At 51.4% G+C, this 23,347-nt stretch overlaps 2 protein-coding genes across 5 annotated transcripts; both read right to left on the bottom strand.

Annotated features, from left to right (window-relative positions):
* Positions 1-1,674: 1,674 nt before the first annotated feature.
* Positions 1,675-16,448, bottom strand: RAB3D (RAB3D, member RAS oncogene family). Of its 2 annotated transcripts, none has more exons than XM_010373721.2 (5): positions 16,228-16,448; positions 13,955-14,243; positions 11,987-12,105; positions 11,769-11,893; positions 1,675-2,830 (listed from the first exon to the last, which is right to left on the bottom strand). In XM_010373721.2, exons 2-5 carry the CDS (start codon positions 14,180-14,182, stop codon positions 2,643-2,645), a joined length of 660 nt encoding a protein of 219 aa, XP_010372023.1. In that variant the 5' UTR covers positions 14,183-14,243; positions 16,228-16,448; the 3' UTR covers positions 1,675-2,642. The 2 variants fall into 2 exon arrangements, with proteins under 2 accessions (XP_010372023.1, XP_010372024.1); XM_010373722.2 differs by having other exon boundaries at positions 1,680-2,830; positions 13,955-14,274; positions 16,228-16,413.
* A 2,977-nt stretch (positions 16,449-19,425) lies between these two features.
* TMEM205 (transmembrane protein 205) lies at positions 19,426-23,201 on the bottom strand. 3 transcript variants are annotated; one of them, XM_010373709.2, is made up of 4 exons: positions 23,021-23,183; positions 22,462-22,570; positions 22,198-22,361; positions 19,426-19,770 (listed from the first exon to the last, which is right to left on the bottom strand). In XM_010373709.2, the coding sequence occupies exons 1-4, from the start codon at positions 23,021-23,023 to the stop codon at positions 19,465-19,467; spliced, it is 582 nt and encodes a 193-aa protein (XP_010372011.2). In that variant the 5' UTR covers positions 23,024-23,183; the 3' UTR covers positions 19,426-19,464. The 3 variants fall into 3 exon arrangements, with proteins under 3 accessions (XP_010372011.2, XP_010372013.1, XP_010372014.1); XM_010373711.2 differs by having other exon boundaries at positions 19,428-19,770; positions 23,102-23,201; XM_010373712.2 differs by having other exon boundaries at positions 19,428-19,770; positions 23,037-23,140.
* Positions 23,202-23,347: the final 146 nt, after the last annotated feature.

Here is a 23,347-nt window from a genome sequence, read left to right as displayed (position 1 = left end):
GCAGTGAGCCGAGATCATGCCACTACCCTCCAGCCTGGGCGACAGAGCAACTCTCCATCTTCCAAACAAACAAACAAACAAAAACCTCAGCAGGCCATATTGCATCTTAAGAAGTCTTTTTGAAGCTGCTTTAGTTTGACTTTAGTGTTAAACCAACTAAAAATTTTTGACTCCCGCCCACATACTCAGATACCCTCACTTTGTGTGTTTATAGGATTTGTCCATTTCACCTCAGTCATCTAATTTGCTAGTATAAAGATACCCTCGGCTGGGTGTGATGGTTCACGCCTGTAATCCCAGTGCTTTGGGAGGCCAAAGGAAATGGATCACTTGAAATCAGTTTGAGACCAGCCTCACCAACATGGTGAAACCCTTTCTCTACTAAAAATACAAAAATTAGCCGGGTATGGTGGCATGTGCCTGTAATTCCAGCTACTTGGGAGGCTGAGGCAGGAGAATCGCTTGAACCCTGGAGATGGAGGTTGCAGTGAGCTGAGATTGTGCCATGGCACTCCAGCCTGGGCAATAGAGCAAGACTCTGTCTCAACAACAACAAAAAAGATACCCTCACTCCAAAGTTCTAAGGGTAGCCTCTGGTATGAAGTAACTGGGGCTCCCTAGAAATAAATCTAAACTTGAACCAGTCTTTTCCCCTCACACATACCCCAGGGAAGAGTCTGAGCTCATGAAAGCTGCAGGAAGTCATTTTGGCTGCAGGGGCTGGGAGAGCAGACACAGCCTCTGAAACAGAGTCAGGGAGGTGGGAACATAAAACATCCGCTTAGCCATCCTAACAGTGCTGGTCCTGTTAAGGGGTGTTGGTTGGTGTTTGGGAGCTAAGAAAAGGTGCTGCGCCCCTGGAGTTTGGAATCTGATGGGCAGAAAGTGCCTCTTAACTGGAGGTCAAGATGTAAATCTTCAAACTGCACACATAACCTCTGAGCAGAAGCCCCCAGAGGTGGGGACCCCAGCTTCAGGGACTCCCCGGCACTGATCACAGCCCATCCCCGCCATTCACATAAGGGCCTGCCGCTCTCAGGCTATCTACAAAGTACAAGCGGTGACAGCAAGTTACTCAGTCCTACCTCCTCACCCCTTCTGCCCAACCCCCAGCATCCCTTAGAAGTGACCCCTAGTTTGAGACTGTGGTGAGCTGTGATTGCACCACTGCACTCCAGCCTGGGTGACAGAGCGAGACCATCTCAAAAAGAAAAAAAAAGAAGTGACTCCTCCATTAGCAAAAACTGTTGGCCGGGTGCGGTGGCTCAAGCCTGTAATCCCAGCACTTTGGGAGGCCGAGACGGGCAGATCACGAGGTCAGGAGATCGAGACCATCCTGGCTAACACAGTGAAACCCCGTCTCTACTAAAAAAAAAAAAAAATACAAAAAACTAGCCAGGCGAGGTGGCAGGCGCCTGTAGTCCCAGCTACTTGGGAGGCAGAGGCAGAAGAATGGCATAAACTCGGGAAGCGGAGCTTGCAGTGAGCTGAGATCTGGCCACTGCACTCCAGCCTGGGCAACAGAGTGAGACTCTGTCTCAAAAAAAAAAAAAAAATGTTACATCCCTGGGCCCTGCCGCTGACAAGGACTGGAAATGGGCATTGGGTGTGGAAGGGCCTCCCTCAAGTCGGAGGAGCCCAGGTGCATACATCAGAAAGTTGCCGACAACTGCCTGCGGTGGCTGAGAACGTTGCTTCATTTCCTTTTCTAGCAGGATGTATGATTGGGCAAGAACTTGCTTAAAACACAACCAGCTAAACAGGGCCTAGGAGGGAGGGCCCAGGCTCCTGGCTCTGAGGTGAATTAACTTCTGGCCGAAAGCCCAGAGTCGGAGTGCTAGGGGTTGGGCGAATCTCTGCCCTGTCTAATGTGGTCCATAGTTCCAGAATTCAATTCAGGATCAGAGATGCGGTGACACAGCAAAAACAGTGGCAGGGTCGTGGGTGATGTGGCTCTTGGGGGAAGTTTGGAAGGCACTTCTGGGGTCCCTGAAGCTGGGGTGTTGAGGGGATCTGAGTCCTTGTCCCTTCTACAATGGGGAAAGGCCGCTTTAATGCTGCTTTTTGTAAGTAGAGGGTCTGCAGGGGTCAAAACCACCATCCCACCTTGGAATCCAGAAGGTTCATGGGGGCAGGCTCAGAGACCAGCCTGCAGGACCTGAGAAAGAGGCGCCGCCTTCCCTGGATGAACTCCAAGAACCCACACTGTGCGAGGAAGAAGATGAACCATCTTCCACCAGCTTGGAAATATCAGTCCTGCCCAACCCAGAAGAGACCTGGAAAATGGTTCTAAGCTAGAAGGCACCACGGATGCCCTCCATCAGACAGAGTGGGACGTGTCGCCCATGGCCACCCTCCTTAACACACCCTGGAAAGCAGCAAGCTCATGCACGTCAATGTCCCCGGGCCCCTGTCTGCCATGCAGAGCTGAGTCCCCATGGTCTGTAGCCTCTCACCGGGGCTGCCTGAGCAACCTGGCAGCCACGGCGACATCGTGAAAGAGCGAGCCATGCAGGAGTCGGGGGGCAGTTGACAGAAGGGAAGGGAGTGCCCTGAGCTTGGAGATAACCATTGTGGCTCATGCCTCAATCACAGTCCCTGCCGAGGCAGGAGAGGGGTGGGTAGGGGGTTGGGGGCCATCTCTAGCAGCTGCAGCTGCTGGGCTGGGGGGCTGGAGCATCCCCCACGGCCGGGCCTTTCCCGTTGCTGCCTGAGCTGGAGCTGGGTTCCAGGGACTCGTTCATCTTCTCGCAGATGACATCCACCAGGCGCTCGAAGACCTGCTTCACATTGATGTTCTCCTTGGCGCTGGCTTCAAAGAACTCGAAACCTGGATGAATGTTAAGGTGGGAACACTTGTAAGACCCCCGAGGGGCAGAGTCTCAGCTGTGGCATCACAGAAACCTGGCTTCTAAGCCTAGTTCTGCTCTTTATCCTGCTTTGGGACCTTGGCCGTGTGCCTTTGCTGCTCCAAGCCTCAGTTTGCTCATCTGTAAAATGGGAACAATGATCCCATCAATGATAAAAATCTGTGGCAGGCCAGGCGCAGGGGCTTATGCCTGTAATCCTAGCACTAAGAGAAGCTACGGTGGGAGGATCACTTGAGGCCAGGAGTTCAAGACCAGCCTGGGCAACAGAGCAAGGCCCTGTCTCCACAATAAATTTTTTTAAAAAGTAGACAGGCGGCCAGGTGAGGTGGCTCACGCCTGTAATCCCAGCACTTTGGGAGGCCGAGGCGGGCGAATCATTTGAGGTCAGGAGTTCAAGACCAGCCTGACCAACATGATGAAAACCCGTCTCTATGAAAAATACAAAAATTTAGCTGGACGTGGTAGCACGCGTCTGTAATCCCAGCTACTCGGGAGGCTGAGGCAGGAGAATTGCTCGAATCTGGGAGGCAGAGGTTACAGTGAGCTGAGATCACGCCACTGCGCTCCAGCCTGGGCGACAGAGTGAGACTCTATTTAAAATAAATAAAAAATAGATGGGCATGGTGGTGTTTACCTGCAGTCTCAGCTACTCGGAAGGCTGAGGCAGGAGAAGGGTTTGAGCCCAGGAGGTCAAGGCTGCAGTGAGCCATGATCACTTCACTGCACACCAGCCTGGGTGATGGAGCAAGACCCTGTCTCAAAAACAACAAAACGAAACCCCGCGGCTACAGCCACGGTCTGGACCATCGTAAGAATCTCTCTGTCACAAGGCAGTGGCTGCAAGAGTGTAGGTGGGAGGGTACATGAAGAGGTCTGCTGCCCAGCGGCCATGGCAGTACCCACAGGTGGCTGTAGCTCGCCTTCCACCCAATCTCTGCTGTACAGAAAGGCATGGTCAGGAGACCCATCAAGTCACATTTTTCACTGCCTTTTTTTTTTTTTTTTTTTTTTTTAAAGAGAAACTGTCTCTTTCTATTGCCCAGGCCAGAGCGTAGTGGTGTGAACATGGCTCATTGCAGCCTCAACCTTCTGGGCTCAAGCAATCCTCCCGCTTTGGCCCCCTGGGGCTACAGGTGCACCCCACCACACCCGGCTAATTTAAAAATTTTTTATTTTGTAGAGGTGGGGGTCTCACTATGTTGTGCAGGCTGGTCTTGAACTGCTGGCCTGGAGCAATCCTCCCGCCTAGGCCTCCCAAAGTGCTGGGTTTATCAGCGTGAGCCACCACGCTGAGCCTCCTGCATCCTTTTAAGGCTGCCTGAGGGTCTGCCTGAGAGGAGCTGTCCCTGAATCTCCAGGCAGCCCCACCTGCCACATCACTAAGGTAAGCCAGGAATTCAGACAAAAGCCTGCCACATTACACGTGGCCAAGGGTTAAGTGGGTCTGTCTTCTCTGTGTGTCATACTGCACTATAAAAATGGAATCATAATGAGTTAGGTATGTAATTATCTGTGTATTATCTATCTCCGCTACTAGAAAGCCAGCTCCAGGCAGGCAGGATTTCCGCCCATGGCTGCACCCAGTGCCTGAAATGGAGAGGGTGCTTAGAAACTGTCTGCTGAATGGTTGAATGAATGAGTGGGTAAATGAATGAAGAGCAGTGGCAGGACATTAACTTCGATCTCCTACTGTGAGCCTAGAGATATCAAAGCCATCCCACTGTCTTCCTGGGCAGACTTGGTGTTTCCTTATCCACATGTGGCCTTGCCTCATACAATCTGTGTTCTTTATTTTTCTTTTTGTTGAGATGGAGTTTCGCTCTTGTTGCCCAGGCTGGAGTACAATGGTGTGATCTCGGCTCACGGCAACCTCCGCCTCCCGGGTTCAAGCGATTCTCCTGCTTCAGCCTCCCAGGGAGCTGGGACTGCAGGTGTGCACCACCATGCCCGGCTAATTTTTGTATTTTCAGTAGAGACGGGTTTCACCATTTTGGCCAGGCTGGTATCGAACTCCTGACCTCAGATGATCTGCCCGCCTCAGCTTCCCAAAGTGCTGGGATTATGGGCATGAACCACCGCGCCCGGCTTATTTTTCTGATATTAACCAGGCTTGGTGGTATGCGCCTGTAGTCCCAACTACTCAGGAGGCCAAGGCAGGAGAATTACTTGAACCCAGGAGTTCAAGACCAGCCTGGGTATCACAGGGAGACCCTGTCTCTAAAATAAATAAAAAGTTTAAAAAGGAAAAAAAAAATTTTTTTTTGATGTTATTCAATAAGAGAAATTTACTGTAGAAACTAGAAACTACAGAAAAGTATTGAGACAGCCTATAATCTCAGTACTTTGGGAGACTGAGGCAGGTGGATCACCTGAGCTCAGAAGTTTGAGACCAGCCTGGGCAATACAGCAAGACCCAGTCTCTAAAGAAAATATAAAAATTAAGGCCAGGCGCGGTGGCTCAAGCCTGTAATCCCAGCACTTTGGGAGGCCGAGACGGGCGGATCACGAGGTCAGGAGATCTAGACCATCCTGGCTAACACGGTGAAACCCCGTCTCTACTAAAAAATACAAAAAACTAGCCAGGCAAGGTGGCGGGCACCTGTAGTCCCAGCTACTCGGGAGGCTGAGGCAGGAGAATGGCGTAAACCCAGGAGGCAGAGTTTGCAGTAAGCCGAGATCACGCCACTGCACTCCAGCCTGGGTGACAGAGCGAGACTCTGTCTCAAAAAAAAAAAAAAATTAAGGCCGGGCATGGTGGTTCACGCCTGTAATACCAGCATTTTGGGAGGCCAAGATGAGCAGATCACTTGAGGTCTGGCAATCGAGACTAGGCTGGTCAACGTGATGAAACCCCGTCTCTACTAAAATGCAAAAATTAGCGGGCTATGGTGGTGCACACCTGTGATCCCAGCTACTGAGGAGACTGAAGCAGGAGGATCACTTGAACCTGGGAGGTGGAGGTTGCAGTGAGCCGAGATTACGCCATTGCACTCCAGCCTGGGTGACAGAACAAGATGCTATCTCAAAAAAAAAAAAAAAAAAAGTTGGCCGCACGCAGTGGCTCATGCCTGTAATCCCAGCATTTTGGGAGGCCGAGGCGGGCAGATCACGAGGTCAGGAGATTGAGACCATCCTGGCTAACATGGTGAAATCCCATCTCCACTAAAAATACAAAAAATTAGCCGGGCGTGGTGGTGGGCATCTATAGTCCCAGCTATTCGGGAGGCTGAGGCAGGAGAATTGCTTGAACCTGGGAGGTGGAGGTTGCAGTGAGCTGAGATTGTGCCATTGCATTCCAGTCTGGGCAACAAGGGCGAAACTCCATCTCAAAAAAAAAGAAAAGAAAAAAAAAATTGGGATCAAATCCTGTCTCCTGCTTTGTACTCCAATCTTGTGTGTGTGTGTGTGTGTGTGTGTGTGTGTGTGTGTGTGTGATACAGGCTCACTCCATCACCCAGGCTGGAGTGCAGTGGCGCGACTTCGGCTCATTGCCACCTCTGCCTCCCAGGTTCAAATGATTCTCATACCTCAGCTTTCCAAGTAGCTGGGATTATAGGCACGTGCCACCACACCCAGCTAATTTTTGTATTTTTGGTAGAGATGGGGTTTTACCATGTTGGCCAGGCTGGTCTCGAACTCCTGACATCAAGTGATCTGCCCACCTCAGCCTCCCAAAGTGCTGGGATTATAGGCGTGAGCCACCGAACCCGGCCTGTACTCCAATATTTTAAACATAATAACAGAAAGTGAGAATCTCCCTTTACCCTGAGACCCCAGATATAATCTGTAAGTAGGTGTGGGAAACACTTCCAAGTATTTCAGCCCATGGTGGACATAACTAATTTTACCACTTCCAGGCTAACTGGGGATCCAGGACCCTGCCCCACAGAACAAAGACCCAGTTTCTCCAACAAAGCAATGGCAAGAATAAAAGGCAAAAGGGATAGTTCAGAGGTCAGCAAACCTCCTCTGTGAAGGGCCAAATGGTAAATTTTTTTTTTGTTTTTTTGAGATGGAGTCTCGCTCTGTCACCCAGGCTGGAGTACAGTGGCGCGATCTCAGCTCACTGCAAGCTCCGCCTCCCGGGTTCAAGCGATTCTCCTGCCTCAGCCTCCTGAGTAGCTGAGATTACAGGTGTGTACCACCACACCCGGCTAATTTTTTTGTATTTTTAGTACAGATGGGGTTTCACCATGTTGACCAGGGTGGTCTCGATCTTCTGACCTTGTGATATACCCGCCTTGGCCTCCCAAAGTGCTAGGATTACAGGCGTGAGCCACTGTGCCTGTCAAAAAAGATTTTTTTTTTTAATTAGGCAGGTGTGGTGGAGTACACCTGGAGTCCCAGGTACTTGGGAGGCTGAGATGGGAAGATCGCTTGAGCCCAGGAGATGGAGGCTGCATTGAGCTATGATCGTGCCACTGCACTCCAGCCTGAGCACCAGACAGGGACCTTGTCTCAACAAAATAAAAAATAAATTAAAAAAATAAATGGTTGGGAGGTCGAGGCGGCTGGATCACCCGAGGTCAGGAGTTCCAGACCAGCCTGGCCAGTATGGTGAAACCCCATCTCTACTAAAGATACAAAAATTAGCCAGGCGTGGTGGTGTGCGCCTGTAATCCCAGCTACTCAGGAGGCTGAGGTAGGAGAATCGCTTGAACTGGTGAGGTGGAGGTTGTAGTGAGCCAAAATCGCACCACTGCACTCCAGCCTGGGCGATAAGAGCGAGACTCCATGTAAAAAAATTTTTTTAAGAAAAGGGTATGGCTGTGTCTCAGAAAAACTTCATTTATAGATACAAATTTGAATGTCATATAAATTTCCCATGTCATATTATTTTTTTTTAACCACTTAAAAATGTAAAAACCAACCAGGTGCCATGGCTCATGCCTGTCATCCCAACACGTTGGGAGGCTGAGGCAGACCAATTGCTTGAGCCTGGGAGTTCAAGACCAGCCTGTGCAATATAGTGAGACCTCGTCTCTACAAAAAATAAAAATAAAAAATTAGCCAGTGTGCTGGCTTACACTAGTAGTCCCAGTTACTTGAAAGGCTGAGGCAGCAGAATTGCTTGAGCCCAGGAGTACGAGGCTACAGGGAGCCTTGAACTTATTTTGTAGAGTTGGGGTCTCACTATGTTGCCCAAGCTGGTTTCCAACTCCTGGGCTCAAGCAATCCTCCCTCCTCAGCCTCCTAAAGTGGTGGGATCACACCACTATACTCCAGCCTGGGTGAAAGAGTGAGGCTCTGTCTCTATTAATTAAAAAACAATAAAAACAAAATGGCTGGAGTTGCATAGCGAAGTGTTTACAGATACAAGGGTTCAATGTCAAGGGTTTCTCAATTTTCTAGGAAAAAAAGGAAAAGTATTTTGGGGGAATAGATGATTCAAGATTGAATAAATGTTGAGATCTAATTAAGCTGAATAATGTTTTATGAAAGTCTATTTTACATTCCTTTCTACTTGTGAATGTATTTGAAATTTTTTTAGATGGAGTTTCACTCTTGTTACCCAGGCTGGAGTGCAATGGCGTGATCTCAGCTCACGCAACCTCTGCCTCCTGGGTTCAAGTGATTCTCCTCCCTCAGCCTCCCAAGTAGCTGAGATTACAGGCGTGCGCCACCACGACTGGTAATTTTGTATTTTTAGTAGAGATGAGGTTTCACCATGTTGGTCAGGTTGTTCTCAAACTCCTGACCTCAGGCGATCTGCCTGCCTCAGCCTCCCAAAGTGCTGGGATTACAGGTATTAGCCACCACACCTGGCCAAACATTTCTTATTTAATTTTTTTTTTTTTTTTTTGAGATAAGGTCTTGCTCCGTCGCCCAGGCTGGCATACAGTGGTGCAATCTTGGTTCAATGCAACCTCCATCTCCCAGGCTCAAGCGATCCTCCCACCTCAGCCTCCTGAGTAGCTGAGACTACAGGTGTGCGCCACCCTGCCTAGCTAATTTTTGCATTTTTTTGTAGAGATGGGGTTTGCCATGTTTCCCAGACTGGTCTCAAATTCCTGGGCTCGAGTGATGTACCCACCTTGCCCTCCCAATGTGCCGGGAGTATTTGAACATTTTTATCACAAAAAGTTATTATTTTCTTCCTTTTTTCAGACAGGGTCTCACTATATTGCCCAAGCTGGTCTCAAATTCTTGGCCTCAAGCAATCCTCCCAATTCAGTCTCTAGAGTAGCTGGGATTACAAGCACATGCCACCATTCCTGGCAAAAGTTATTTTTTTAAAAAAAGGTGTAGGCCAGGCCTATAGAAACCAACCAGGTGCAGTGGCTTCATCTCAAAAAAAAAAAAAAAAAGGTGTTAAGAACATCTATTAATCAAGCTGACAGATTTCTTGCCACATGTGTCCAAAGAAATATATGTAAAGATGATTGCTGCAGCTGCATTTGTCAGAGGAAAAGGCTAGAAATAATCTCCATGGCTGTCAACAGAGGAAAAGGTTAAGGAAACATGAAATGGAATAGTACACAGCCATGCAAAAGAATGAGCCAGTTCTAGGGCTGATGGAAAAAGATTTCTAGGATATATTATTTAGTAGAAAAATTGAAAGTGCAGAAAAGGGTACAGACAGCAGGGAACATCTGTGTAAAACAAAAAAAGTAGCCAATGTATTGTCAATGCCTGTGGGTGCTCAGGATATTTCTGGCAAGAGATACAAGAACCAGAGAAGCTGGGAGACCAGAACTGGAGGTGGGGAGTGAGTTACTGCCTTAGTCTCTTCCTGTGCCTTCTGAATTTTGCACATAGGGTGCTGGCTTGGATGGGGCTTATGGGAAAGCTGGGGTTAAAAGCTGATTGCAAGCATCAATTACTTTCTTTCTTCTTCTTCTTCTTTTTTTTTTTTTTTTTTTGAGACAGAGTCTCCCTCCATCGTCCAGGCTGGACTGCAGAGGCGCAGTATCGGCTCACTGCAGCCTCCACCTCCCAGGTTCAAGTGATTCTTCTGCCTCAGCCTCCCAAGTAGCTGGGATTACAGGCGTCTGCCACCAAGCCCAGCTAATTTTTGTGTATTTTTAGTAGAGACAGGGTTTCGCCATGTTGGCCAGGCTGGTCTAGAACTCCTGGCCTCAGGTGATCTGCCCGCCTCAATATCCCAAAGTGCTGGGATTTCAGGTATGAGCCACGACGCCCGGCCACAAATAAAGTTTTATTGGCAAACAGTCACACCTATTCATTTATGCATTGTCTGTGGCTGCTGTCATGCAGAGTTGAGTAGTTGCCACAGAGACGGTATGGTCAAAAATATTTACTATCTGGCCCTTTAAGAAAAGGTTTGCTGACCCCTGGACTAAAGGAAGAAATCTTATCTACTATTCTGCTGTTTGGTCTTTCTGCTTAGCCAGAGACCTTGCCATATCAAAACATAAAGAACAGCCGGGCACCGTGGCTCATGCCTGTAATCCCAACACTTCGGGAGGCTGAGGCAGGTAGATCACCTGTCAGGGGTTCAAGACCAGCCTGGCCAACATGGCGAAACATCATCTCTACTGAAAATACAAAAATGAGTCAGGTGTGGTGTGCGCACCTGTAATCCCAGATACTCAGGAGGCTGAGGCAGGAGAATCACTTGAATGCAGGAGGTAGAGGTTGCAGCGAGCCAAGATCATGCCACTGCACTCCAGCCTGGGTGACACAGTAAGATTCCATCTCAAAGAAAAACAAAAACAAACCATAAAGAGCCGCGGTGGCTCATGCCTATAATCTCAGCACTTTGGGAGGCCGAGGCGGGCGGATCACGAGGTCAGGAGATCGAGACCATCCTGCCTAACACGGTGAAACCCCGTCTCTACTGGGCGCCTGTAATCCCAGCTGCTCAGGAGGCTGAGGCGGGAGAATGGCGTGAACCCAGGAGGTGGAGCGTGCAGTGAGCTGAGATCGTGCCACTACACTCCAGCCTGGGCGACAGACAGAGATTCTGTCTCAGGAAAAAAAAAAAAAAGAACATCCCCTTGGCCGGGCGGGGGGGTGGCTCCTGCCTGCAATCCTAGCACTTTGGGAAGCTGAGGAGGGAGGATCACTTGAAGCCAAGAGTTCGAGGCCAGCCTGGGCAACATAGCAAGACCATGCCTCTACACAAAATTTAAAAAAGGCCGGGCATGGTGGCTCACACTTGTAAATCCCAGCACTCTGAGAGGCTGAGGCAGGCGGATCATGAGGTCAGGAGATCGAGACCATCCTGGCTAACACGGTGAAACCCTGTCTTTACTAAAAATACAAAAAATTAGCTGGGCATGGTGGCATACGCCTGTAGTCCCAGCTACTTGGGAGGCTGAAGCAGGAGAATTGCTTGAACCTGGGAGGTGGAGGCTGCAGTGAGCTGATATTGCACCGCTGCACTCCAGTCTGGGTGACAGAGTGAGTCTCAACAAAATAAACCTGGGAGGCGGAGCTTGCTGTGATCTGAGATTGCGCCACTGCACTCCAGCCTGGGCAACAGAGCGAGACTCCATTTCAAAAAAAAAAAAAAGTAAAAAAAAATAATAAAAATAAATAAATAAATAAATAAATAAATAACATCCCCATCCTTTTCCACGGCTGCATAGTATTCTACCATGTGAATATACTTTATGTCCACTTGGTTCTCCAACTGTGAGACACTTGGCGGGGATCTGTAGGTTTCACTCCTACTAATACTACTGCTACACTCCACACACCACATCCCACATGGGTGAGGATATCTCTAGGATCAATTTCCAGAAATGGTTTTGCTGGGAGTTCCTGTGCATGGATACCCTGCAATTAAACGGGACATGTGGCATACACATGGGTATTTTCCTGGGCAGATCCTCAAAGGGTCAGTGACTGGGTTGGACCCTGAATCTGAGGATGGGGATGAGGGTTTGGTTCTGGGAGACCCAGGGCCTGTGGCCCAGGCTAGGTACTAACCAAGGTCATCGGCGAGCCTCCGGCCATCCTCGGCAGGCACGACACGTTCGTCCTCCAGGTCACACTTGTTTCCCACCAGGATGACCTGGGCGTTGTCCCAGGAGTACGTCTTGATTTGCGTGGCCCTGCAGAGTTACCAGTTGTGAGCCATGAGCCGGGGGGGTTAGGGATAAGAGGAGAGGGCAAAGATCAGGGGTCTGTGGTCAGCAACCACTCACCAGTCCTGCACGGCGGCAAAGGATTCCTGATTGGCGACGTCATACATGAGCAGGAAGCCCATGGCTCCCCGGTAGTAGGCTGTGGTGATGGTGCGGTAGCGCTCCTGGCCCGCTGTGTCCTGGACAAATGGCAGTGACAGTTGGCTGGGAACTACCTGTTTCCCAGTCCACCCCTGTCTGAGAGGGCCACTGCCCTGTGTTCACAGCACCAGTCTTATGGGGGAGACACAGACCTGCTTGTATAACCTCCGGTCTGATGGAGAATACACAGACCCTGCCCTCACAACCCCAGTCTGACAGGGGAGGCATGGATTCATTATTAAGGGACCTCCCCAGTCTGATGAGGGAGAGACTTGGGCTTGCTTGCCCTTGAGGGGTTCCAAGTCTCAGGGTTCAGTGGCCTCTCATAGATTTATGAGCCCCTTTGACCTCGTCTCTAAGAACCAACTTAACAACTGCAAATAAGAACCAACTGGGCCAGATGGTACCATCTTGACAGGACACCTTGGTACTCTCGCTACCATGATGATTGCTACCAGTGGCTAAGTTGGGAGAGGGGGCTGGGTGTGGCTCTGCAGACCAGGCCGGTTCAATGGGGGTCCCAGGGGTCCCCTCTAAGAGATGGTACCCAAAACTCTTTCCCATTGGTCACCAGCACCTGGGATCTTTCTCTTTCTCTTTATTTCTTTCTTTCTTTTCTTTCTTTCCTTCTCTCTCTTTCTTTTCTTTCTTTCCTTCTCTCTCTCTCTCTCTTTCTTTCTAGATGGGGTCATGCCCTGTCATCCACGCTGGAGTGCAGTGGTGCAATCATAGTTCACTGCAGCCTCGAACTCCTGGGCTCAAGCAATCCTCTCGCCTCAGCCTCCTAAATAGCTGAGACTACAGGCTGAAGCTACCAGGCTGGGCTAACGTTTAAAGTTTTGGTAAAGATGAGATCTCGCTGTGTTGTCCAGGCTGGTCTGGAACTGCCAGGTTCAAGTGATCCTCCACCTTGGCCTCCCAAAGTGTTGGGATTACAGGCATGAGCCACCACGCTTAGTGTCACAAGTACTTCAAACGTGTCTTAGGTTAGTATCATCTCCACAATCAGACCCCCAGGAATAATACTGTCTCCCACCAGGCACGGTGGCTCACGCCTCTAATCCCAGCACTCTGGGAGGCCAAGGCGGGTGGATCACGAGGTCAGGAGTTCAAGACCAGCCTGGCCAACAAGGTGAAACCCCGTCTCTATTAAAAGTATAAAAAAGTAGCCGAGTGTGGTGGCGTGCACCTGTAATCCCAGCTATTCGGGAGACTGAGGCAGGAGAATCGCTTGAACCCAGGGGGCAGAGGTTGCAGTGAGCCGAGATCGTGCCATTGTACTCCAGCCTGGGCGACAAAGCAAGACTCCGTCTCCAGGGAGAAAAAAAGATATATATATACTGTCTCCCTCAGAGTCCCCCCAACCAGGGCAGGGCATGTCCCCTCACCCTGAAAAATTCGCCTAGTAGATAATTCCTCTGTACTCTTCACAACTACCCCAAGTGCACATCCCAATTCTGGGCTATTTCCCTTCACTTGAGAACCCTCCCCACAGTCAGAAGAACTGTCCAATGAGGCTGGGTGCCGTGGCTCATGCCTGTAATCCAGCACTTTGGGAGGCCAAGGCCGGTGGATCACTTGAGGTCAGGAGTTTGAGACCAGCCTGGTCAACATGGTGAAACCCCACCTCTATTAAAAATACGAAAATTAGCCGGGCGTGGTGGTGGGCACCTGTAATCCCAGCTTCTCGGGAGGTTAAGGCAAGAGAATTGCTCGAACCCAGGAGATGGAGGTTGCAGTGAGCAGAGATCGCGTCACTGCCCTCCAGCCTGGGCAACAGAGTGAGACTCTCCATCTCAAAAAAAAAAAAAAAAAAAAAAAAGAACCCTCCAGTGAACTTTCCTGAAGGGACCCCACCCCCAACCCACAGCTAGCCTCCCAGTCTACCCAGATCTGCAGCTTGATCCTCTTGTCATGGCGGTAGACGGTCTTGACCTTGAAGTCAATGCCCACGGTGCTGACGAAGGCGGGTGTGAAGGAGTCGTCCGCATATCGGAACAGGAAGGAAGTCTTGCCCACGCTGCTGTTGCCGATCAGTAGTAGTTTGAACATATAGTCGAAGTTCTGATCTGCTGCATCCCGTGGGCCTGCCGGGGGGTCTCCAGCTGATGCCATCTTGGCACTAGCCTCCCGGGACAGGGCGACCTGAAATCCTCAGGGAGAGGAGACGGGCGTCCTGCATGGGAATCAAACACCAACAACAGCTCCTGTGGATTCAAATCTCAGCTCGGCCACTTGGAGGCCAAGTGATGCTGGATGTATTGCTTGCCCCCTCTAGACCTCAATGTCCTCTTCTGCAAAATGGGATGTTTCTCATAGTCCCTTCCTGAACGAGTAGTTAGTTGTGAGCCTAAAATGAGTTTCTTTCTTCTCTTTTTTTAGAGACAAGATCTTGCTCTGTTGCCTGAGGCTGGAGTGCAGTGGCGTGATCATAGCTCACTGCAGTCTTGACCTCCTGGGCTCAAGCGATCCTCCTGCCTCAGCCTCCCAAGTAGCTGGGACTACAGACATGCCACCACATCAGGCTAATTAAGAAAAAAAAAAAATGTAGAGATGGGGTCTCACTATGTTGCCCATGCTGGTTTCAAACTCCTCTGCTCAAGCAGTCCTCCTGCCTCAGCCTTCCAATGTGCTAGGATTACAGGCATGAGCCACCGCGCCCGACCTAAAATGTGTTTCTTTATTCATTCAACAAATGCTTACTCTCTGCCAGGCCCTGTTCTCTGTGGAGATCCAGCTATGAATAGCACAAGAAAAAGTCCATCCTCGGGGGGTCACGTTCCTTCCAGTGGGAAGGTATTAACACACATAACGGTCATCAGACAGTGCCTGGTATACAGCTAGGACACAAAAAAAGTGACTGCTGTTTAATCTTCACACCCTGTGGCGTAACTGAGTCTTTATTGGGGTGGAGGGTGGGGAGACCTTTCCTGTCTGGAAACCCAGAGGCCTAGCAAAGGGTTCCAGTGCAAGGCCGAGGGTAAGGGGCTCTGGCCACTGCAGAACTAGATTCTGGAGAAGGCGCAGGTGTGGACTTCGCCCCCGCATGTCCACCTGGTGTGGCCCAGGTGTAAGCTGGAGTGGGGAGGGGAGGGGAGGACCTGCCAGCTGGATAAGCTGGAGAGAGCCCCCGACTAAGGGTTGGGTGTTGACTTTGGCAGGTGTCAGCCACTGGGGCGCCTGCCCTCCCCTAACTCATGCCAAATACAGCCCCTTCCCTGAGTTCCAAGGGGAAGGGGTTTTCTACAGGGCCCAGGTTTAAAGTCCAGTTCTACCCCCTAAATGGGTACTGCCATTTTCTATTTGTCAAAGGGGCCGGGCCTGTCTCCTGCCCAAGGCTGACTCACTCCAGCCCCAGTCCACGGAGGCAGGATTGAGAGTCCTTATATCCAAGGAAACCATCCCAGTCACTTAATTAACACAACCCCACCACCACGACCACTGCCGCCCACCCCTGATCTTTCTAGGCAATCTGTTGCACAGCTAGGCTCCTTGAATCTGCCCACACTCCAACATGCTGCTTCATCCCGGCCCATGATGCTCCCTCAACCCTCATAACCTCTCCCAGGCCTCAGTTTCCCCAGCCGTCTATGGCCGCTGCAGGAACCGCACAGAGAGGCTGCAGAAGGCCTGGATGCAGGCAGGGCAGAGGCAGAGAAAGTCCTGGCACAGCTATTTCTCAATCGCCTTTGGGGCTTTTTTCCATTTTAAACGAGGACCCAACCGGCCCCACCCCGTGTTCCAGGAGAACGAGTTTAAGGAGGGGAAGAGAAGAGGCAGGAAACCTTTCCCCACGCAGGGCAGGGCCGCAAGGCTGGGGCCCCCACCTCCCCCAGCCTCAGCTCACCTGTGTGTCAGTCGGTCCCGCCTCTTTCTAACCATCTGCCGACCCTCCCTCAAGCCTGGCCCTGGAGGGCTCGCCTCTGTCCCCCTTCACTATATTCGGGGCGCCCGAGCCAATGCAGGTGGACTCAGGAGCTTCCCCCATCACCATATGGTCCCAACGCCTGTCCCCAGCTGGGCTCTCTGCCCCGCCCGCGCCCCATCAGCGCTTCCCAAGTGCCCAGCTGGGTGGGGGCGAGGGCGGAGGCGTTCCCCGCAGCCCCGCCTTTGTTCCCCAGGCCCCCTACCCTCCTCCCAAACCCCTGTACCCCACAGACCTGCTCGAATGCGGAGGGGCGGGGCAGGCTGCGCTCCTTCCCAGGGGTGACCTCGCGTAAGGGGCGCCGCCCGTAGGGATTCCGCCTTTGAACTCGCTGCGGCCTGGCCCTGGCCGCGACCCCGGCCCCGCAGCCGCCGAAGCCAGCAGCCTGCAGCCACCCGGATCCCGCGCGGGCTCCGCCCAGGAGGCGGAGGAGGGGCCGTTCCCGGAGCGGGGGATGGGGGAGGACGGAGCCGGGCCGAGTCTTGGGCGGGGCTTACAGAAAGCGGGTGGGAGGGGCTGGAAGCTGCACCAAGCATCTAGAACCCGTCCTAGCCAAGCAACAGCTCATTTTCCCAACTGCGTGTAAAGAGCTCCTACTATACGCATGGCTGTTAAAAGCACGGAGTCTGGGGCCTGGTTCGAGTCCCAGCTCCACCACGTTCTAGTCTTGTGGCTTTGGACGCGTTACTTAACCTCTTTGAGCCTCAGTTTCCACATCTGTCAAGTAGCTCATAGCAAGAGTACCCAACCTCACAGAGTTGTGGGAGGATTCTGATCTGAGTTAGTATTTGTCAAGTGCAACGCCGGCCTTAAAGTAGACTAGGCCAGGCGTGGTGGCCTGTAATAACAGCAGTTTGGGAGGCCGAGGCAGGAGAATCACTTGAGGCCAGGAGTTTGAGACCAGCCTGAGCATCGTAAGGAGACCTCATCTCTACTAAAAATAACAAAAATTAGCCAGGTGTGGTGGCATGCGTCTGGAACCCCAGCTACTCGGGAGGCTGAGGCGGGAGGATTGCTGGAGAGATGGAGGCTGCAGTGAGCCTTGATTGCACCACAGCATTCCAGCCTGGGCAACAGAGCAAGACCCTGTTTCAAATAAATAAAAATAAATGAGGGCTGGGTGCGGTGGCTTATGCCTGTAATCCCAGCACTTTGGGAGGCCGAGGCAGGCGGATCACTTGAGGTCAGGAGTTTGAGATCAGCCTGGCCAACATGGTGAAACCTCATCTCTACTAAAAAAAAAAAAAAAAAAAAAAAATACAAATATTAGGGGCTGGGCACGGTGGCTCACACCTGTAATCCCAGCACTTTGGGAGGCTGAGGTGGTGGTCAGATCACCCGAGGTCAGGAGTTCAAGACTAGCCTGGCCAACATGGAGAAACCCTGTCTCTACTAAAAAATACAAAATTAGCTGGGCATGGTGGCGCATGCCTGTAATTCTAGTTACTTGGGGGGCTGAGGCAGGAGAATCGCTTGAACCCGGAAGGCGGAGGTTGCGGTGAGCCGAGATCGTGCCACTGCACTCTAGCCTAAACAACAGAGCAAGACTCTGTCTCAAAAAATAATAATAATTAAAAAATAAATGAGGTTGGGCACGGTGTCTGATGCCTGTAATCCTGGGAGGCTGAGGCAGGAGGATTGCTTTATCTCAGGAGTTCAAGGCCAGCCTAGGCAACATAGAGGTCCCGACTCTACAAAAAAAATTTGAAAATTAGCTGTCCACAAAAAGAAAAAAAATTAGCTGGCCATGGGGGCACATACAGGTAGTCTTAGCTAAGAGTAACCAACCTCGCATAGGGGGCGCCGCCTGCAGGGGTTCTGCCTTTGAACTCGCTGCAGCCTGGCCCTGGCCGCGACCCCGGCCTGCAGCCAGCGAACCAGCAGCCTGCAGCCACCTGGATTCTGCGCAGGCTCCGCCCAGGAAGTGGAGGAGGCTGAGGCAGAAGGATTGCTTGAGCCTGGGAGAGAGCCTTCAGTAGGTTATGATTGTGCCACTGCACTCCAGCCTGGGTGACAGGGCGAGACTTTATCTCTAAATAAAGTTAAAGTGGGTTGGATCCCTTTGTGAAATACCCAGGCTTTGCTGATGTTGGAGTCCCAGCAACTCCACCTTACTCAATTTGCTGAACTTCTCTGAGCCCCTACTGCCTCATGGGAACAAAAGTAGCTGCCTCAAGAGCTTGCCACATGGATTAATGGGGATGAAGTGCATTAGTTAGGAAGAGCTGGGTTATGCTTAGTAACAAGCACCCCCAAAGACTTCATGGCCTAAGGTTTGGTTCCCATGATGGTTGTTTTGTGAAGGGAAAATGAAGCAAATTATGCACTGTTTTGTAACACTTCTCCTTGGAAGGGACACATGCCACCTCTGCTCACATTTCATTGGCCAAAGCAAGTCACATGGCCATCCCCAATGTCAGTAGGGTGGGAAATATGATTGTCCTCTAGGATCAGAACCATCTAGACCTGGTGGCATGTGCCTGTAGTCCCAGCTACTTTGGAGGCTGAGGTGGGAGGATTGCTTGAGTCCAGGAGTTGGAGGCTGCAGTGAGGTATCATCATGCCACTTCACTCCAGCTTGAGTGACAGCGCCAGACCCTGTCAAAAACAAAACAAAACAGGCTGGGCGCAGTGGCTCACGCCTGTAATCTCAGCCCTTTGGGAGGTCGAAGTGGGCAGATGGCCTGAGGTTGTGAATTCAAAGCCAGCCTGGCCAGCATGGTGAATGAAACTCCGTCTCTACTAAAAATACAAAAATTAGCTGGGTGTGGTGGCAGGTGTCTGTAATCCCAGCTACTCTGGAAGCTGAGGCAGAATAATCGCTTGAATCTGGGAGGCGGAGGTTGCAGTGAGCCGAGATCGCGCCATTGCACTCCAATCTGGGCAACAGAGTGAGACTCTCAAAAAAAAAAGACAAAACAGCCGGGCGCGGTGGCTCATGCCTGTAATCCTAGCACTTTGAGAGGCCAAGGTGGGCGGATCACCTGAGGTTGGGAGTTCAAGACCAGCCTTACCAACATGGAGAAACCCAGTCTCTAGTAAAAATACGAAAAATTAGCCAGGCGTGGTGGCACATGCCTGTAATCCCAGCTACTCAGGAGGCTGAGGCAGGAGAATCACTTGAACCCAGAGGCAGAGGTTGCAGTGAGCTGAGATCGTACCATTGCACTCCAGCCTGGGCAACAAGAGTGAAACTCCATCTCAAAACAAAACAAAACAAATGATACATGATATGTCAGTGGTTAACAACATGTCTGGTATACAGCAGGTGCTCAATAAGTGGGCATCATTATAGGAGAGGCTTACAGGCTAAAATGGCCGACACTCCAAATCATGATGCTTCATGAATGGGGAAACTGAGGCCCCTGGCTCTACCCTTGCCTCCCCCTCCCCCTGCTTCTCATGGAGGTGGGGGTAAAAAAAAGACAGCAGCCATTTCTGAAGAAGCATTTATTAGCATGCAGGGCCCATGCTAGAGGCTCCTTATTTCCAGGGCAAGGCCGGCGAGACAGAGCCCATTGCTCAGGACGCAGCCCAGATTGCAAAGAGAGGACAGCCCATGGTAGCGGAAGAAATTCTGGCGGAGAGCACTGTATTTGGGGTCCTTCTCTCGCAGCTGGCGGTAGGGATCGGGACCCTGGTGGCTGCCTGGTACCTCCCCACCCAGGCCTCGCTCCTTCTCCACAGTTTGCAGGGCCCACATGGCAGCTGTGGTGCGGGGCTCCAGCCAGCGGGCGTTGACAGTGGCCAGCATGAGGCTCAGGAACAGCAGGTAGAGCTGGCAGGGACAGCAGAAGAGAAGGTGAGCCATGCCTGGGAGGCCAGACGGGCCCTAGGGAGGGCCTTTCTGTATCCTCAACAGCACAGGGGTGGGGGTGGGGACAGCACTGGATCAAAAAGCCTGCCTCCCCCTCTTTCCTTGAACCCAGATTGAGGGACCCAAAGCAGAGTTCCAGCTCTTCTACTCTGAAACTGGTAGCTCTGAAGGAAAAGCTCTATCCCCACCTCCTCTATTCCCCCCAAAACCTCCCGAGCCTCCTCTCTTCTGATACTCAGACTGGAAGTCCCCAGGCCAGGATCTCTTTCCTCAGTGGCCACAGCCCAGACCCCAGAAGCTGACATTGGACCCACAGAGAGTGAATAAAAAGTCTTTGAGTGGCTGGGCACAGTGGCTCATGCCTATAGTCCCAGCGCTTTGGGAGGCTGAGGTGAGTGGATCACTTGAGGCCAGGAGTTCAAGACCAGTCTGGGCAACATGGGCAAAACCCCATCTCTACTAAAAATACAAAAATGAGCCAGGTGTGAGGGCTGTCCCCCTGTAATCCCAACTACTCAGGAGGCTGAGGCATGAGAATTGCTTGAACCCGGGAGGGAGAGGTTGCAGTGAGCCGAGATTGCACCACTGCACTGCAACCTGGATGACAGAACAAGACCCTGTCTCAAAAACAAAACAAAATAAAAAGTCTTTGAAGGCAGGCATGGTGGCTCAAGCCTGTAATCTGTAATCCCCGTGCTTTTAGAGATAGGGGTGGGAGCATCACTTGAGGCCAGGAGTTCAAGACCAGCCTGAACAACAACACAGCAAGACCCTCATCTCTTTTTTTTTTTCAGACTGAGTTTCACTCTTGTTGCCCAGGTTGGAGTGCAATGGCGTGACCTCGGTTCACTGCAATCTCCGCTTCCCGGGTTCAAGTGATTTTCCTGCCTCAGCTTCCCAAATAGCTGGGATTACAGGTGCACGCCATCCAGCTAATTTTTGTAGTTTACTTAGTAAAGACAGGGTTTCACCATGTTGGCCAGGATGGTCTCGATCTCCTGACCTCGTGATCCGCCCACCTCGGCCTCCCAAAGTGCTGGGATTACAGGCATAAGCCACCGCACCCAGTCTCCCTATTTTTTTAAATTAAGAAAAATGTTTTTGCCATTCTCAGATTGCTATAATTCCATCTCCATTTTTTAAAGTATTTTTTAAGTAACTTCTGAGCCTGTTTCATTAAAATAAATAAATCAAAGAAAGAAAAGGGCCGGGCGCGGTGGCTCAAGCCTATAATCCCAGCACTTTGGGAGGCCGAGACGGGCGGATCACAAGGTCAGGAGATCGAGACCATCCTGGCTAACACAGTGAAACCCCGTCTCTACTAAAAATACAAAAAAACTAGCCGGGCGAGGTGGCGGGCTCCTGTAGTCCCAGCTACTTGGGAGGCTGAGGCAGGAGAATGGCCTAAACCCGGGAGGCGGAGCTTGCAGTGAGCTGAGATCCGGCCACTGCACTCCAGTCCGGGCGACAGAGCGAGACTCCGCCTCAAAAAAAAAAAAAAAAAAGAAAGAAAAAAAAAATCTGTGAAGTTCTAATTACCCATAATCCCCTCCTGTCTCTATGAGATTATTCTTGAAACACCTGTCAGATCTCACTTTCCCACATCTATGGAACATAACGCAGGCAAGGGAAGGCCAGAGTAGAGAAATCTGAGATGCAGAGATAGTTTCTTGCCTTGTGGCCAGAAAAATGTGTGGAAGGCGGTAGGAAACCGTAAATTCCCGGTTGGGCTGGTTTTTAAACAATAAACTGGGGTCAATGTACCAGCTAAGCTGAGTCACCACAGCTTGGCAGCAGGCCCAGCCAGCGGGAGGAGAGGGAACAGCAGCTAGCGGGGAGATGCTGGGGGATAGACAGGGCTGCTGGGGACTGTTGTACAGGCTGTGCACTGCTCAAAGGTATCCAGAGCCCAGCTTTGTATCTACCAGGAAGAAGGGGCTCCCCTCCTCTCCCCTCCCTTCCTCTCCCTTCTCCTTTCCTCTCCTCTCCTTTCCTTTTTTTTTTTTTTTGGAGACAGAGTCTTGCTTTGTCACCCAGGCTGGATTGCAGTGGCGTGATCTTGGCTTGCTGCAACCTCTGCCTCCCAGGTTCAAGCAATTCTCCTGCCTCAGCCTCCTGAGTAGCTGGGATTACAGGTGCACACCACCATGCCTGGCTAATTTTTTTGTATTTTTAGTAGAGATAGGGTTTCACCATGTTGGTCAGGCTGGTCTTGAACTCCTGACCTTGTGATCCACCCACCTCGGCCTCCCAAAGTGCTGGGATTACAGGTGTGAGCCACCATGCCTGGACTTTTTTTTTTTTTTCCTGGAAAAGGTGTAGCCATAGGCGCTTATTGGGGTCCTGGGAATAAGTCTCCAGAGGGCAGTGGCACTCAAAGTCACGTACCTGGCTGGCCTCCCAGAATGTGAGCTGAGCCCAGGCATGCTGTGAAGCCAAGATGCAGAGGTTGATGAAAGCACAGCCCATGGAGATGTGGAAGTAGAAGGGGAAGAGTTTGCTCTGCACTAGTCCGAAGGTATGTCGGGGAAGGCCTCGGAAAAGCAGGAAGCCTGCAGGGTATGGGGACCACAGTGGTGTTAGAGCACTTACTGCCCTCTTATTTCTGTCCCCACCCCAGGTACCCATAACATCCAAGCTGAGGGTCCCTACCTGAGACGAAGGTCACCCACATTTGCATGCCCCAGGCACCTGACAAGACCAGTAGATGGACCATCTTAATCAGGCCTCCTAGGTTCCCGCCTTCCTCCATCTTGCAGTCCTGGGAAGGAGGCACCGGGTGGCTCAGAACTTTACCTTTGCCTCGTGCGTGGCCTTCAGACCCTGTGAACCCGCTCGGGGACAGGGTTACGGCCAATCCAGCAGAGATTCTGGCAAAGCAGCTCAGGAATGAGAGTGAGAAAGGCCCAAAGCAGTCAAGGCCCAAAAACAACCCTCGACCCCATCTCTCCAAATGTCAGCCCTCAAGATCTCAGGCTCTCTGGACCTCAATCTCCATGACAGTTCAGAGGCCCCCAAATTTCAGCCCCAGCAGCTCCAGCTCATAGCCCTAGGTCTTCAGAGATCACTCCACTAATTCCCAAACATCACCCCAGGGACCCAGTTCTGACATCCAAGACCACTCTTCTCATAAAATAATCCCGGATATTAGGTGAAGATCCCGAAAACCCCGAGGAAACCCCAAATCTCATCCCGAGGACACCGATCCCACCATTAGGAACCAAGACCTCAACCCGCAGCACCCGGATTCCGAGAACAGAGACGTCGGGGCCAAATGGGCTGAATTCGGTACCTCACTCCCACGCCCCCGGGTGGACAGCGACCCTCCTCCGCCGCGTCCCCTCGTGGGTTTCCCCCAAGAATTCGTCCCGCCTCCCAGCTGAGCCCGAAACCAATCGGATCGTAGATCTGCACCTTTCTATCCCGCCCTCTTGGGTATTGACTAATCGTAGAATCACCCCCTGGGATCCCACCCCCTCCACGGGCTTTTATCCAATTACACCGCGGCTACTAAGCGCTGCTGAAGCGTGAAGGCGCC

This window comes from Rhinopithecus roxellana, chromosome 8 (genome assembly GCF_007565055.1).
Source record: "Rhinopithecus roxellana isolate Shanxi Qingling chromosome 8, ASM756505v1, whole genome shotgun sequence".
In the NCBI taxonomy this organism is placed as follows: Eukaryota; Metazoa; Chordata; class Mammalia; order Primates; family Cercopithecidae; genus Rhinopithecus; species Rhinopithecus roxellana.
The sequence above is the reverse complement of the archived record's forward strand: the minus strand, read 5'-3'. Positions and strand labels throughout refer to the sequence as shown.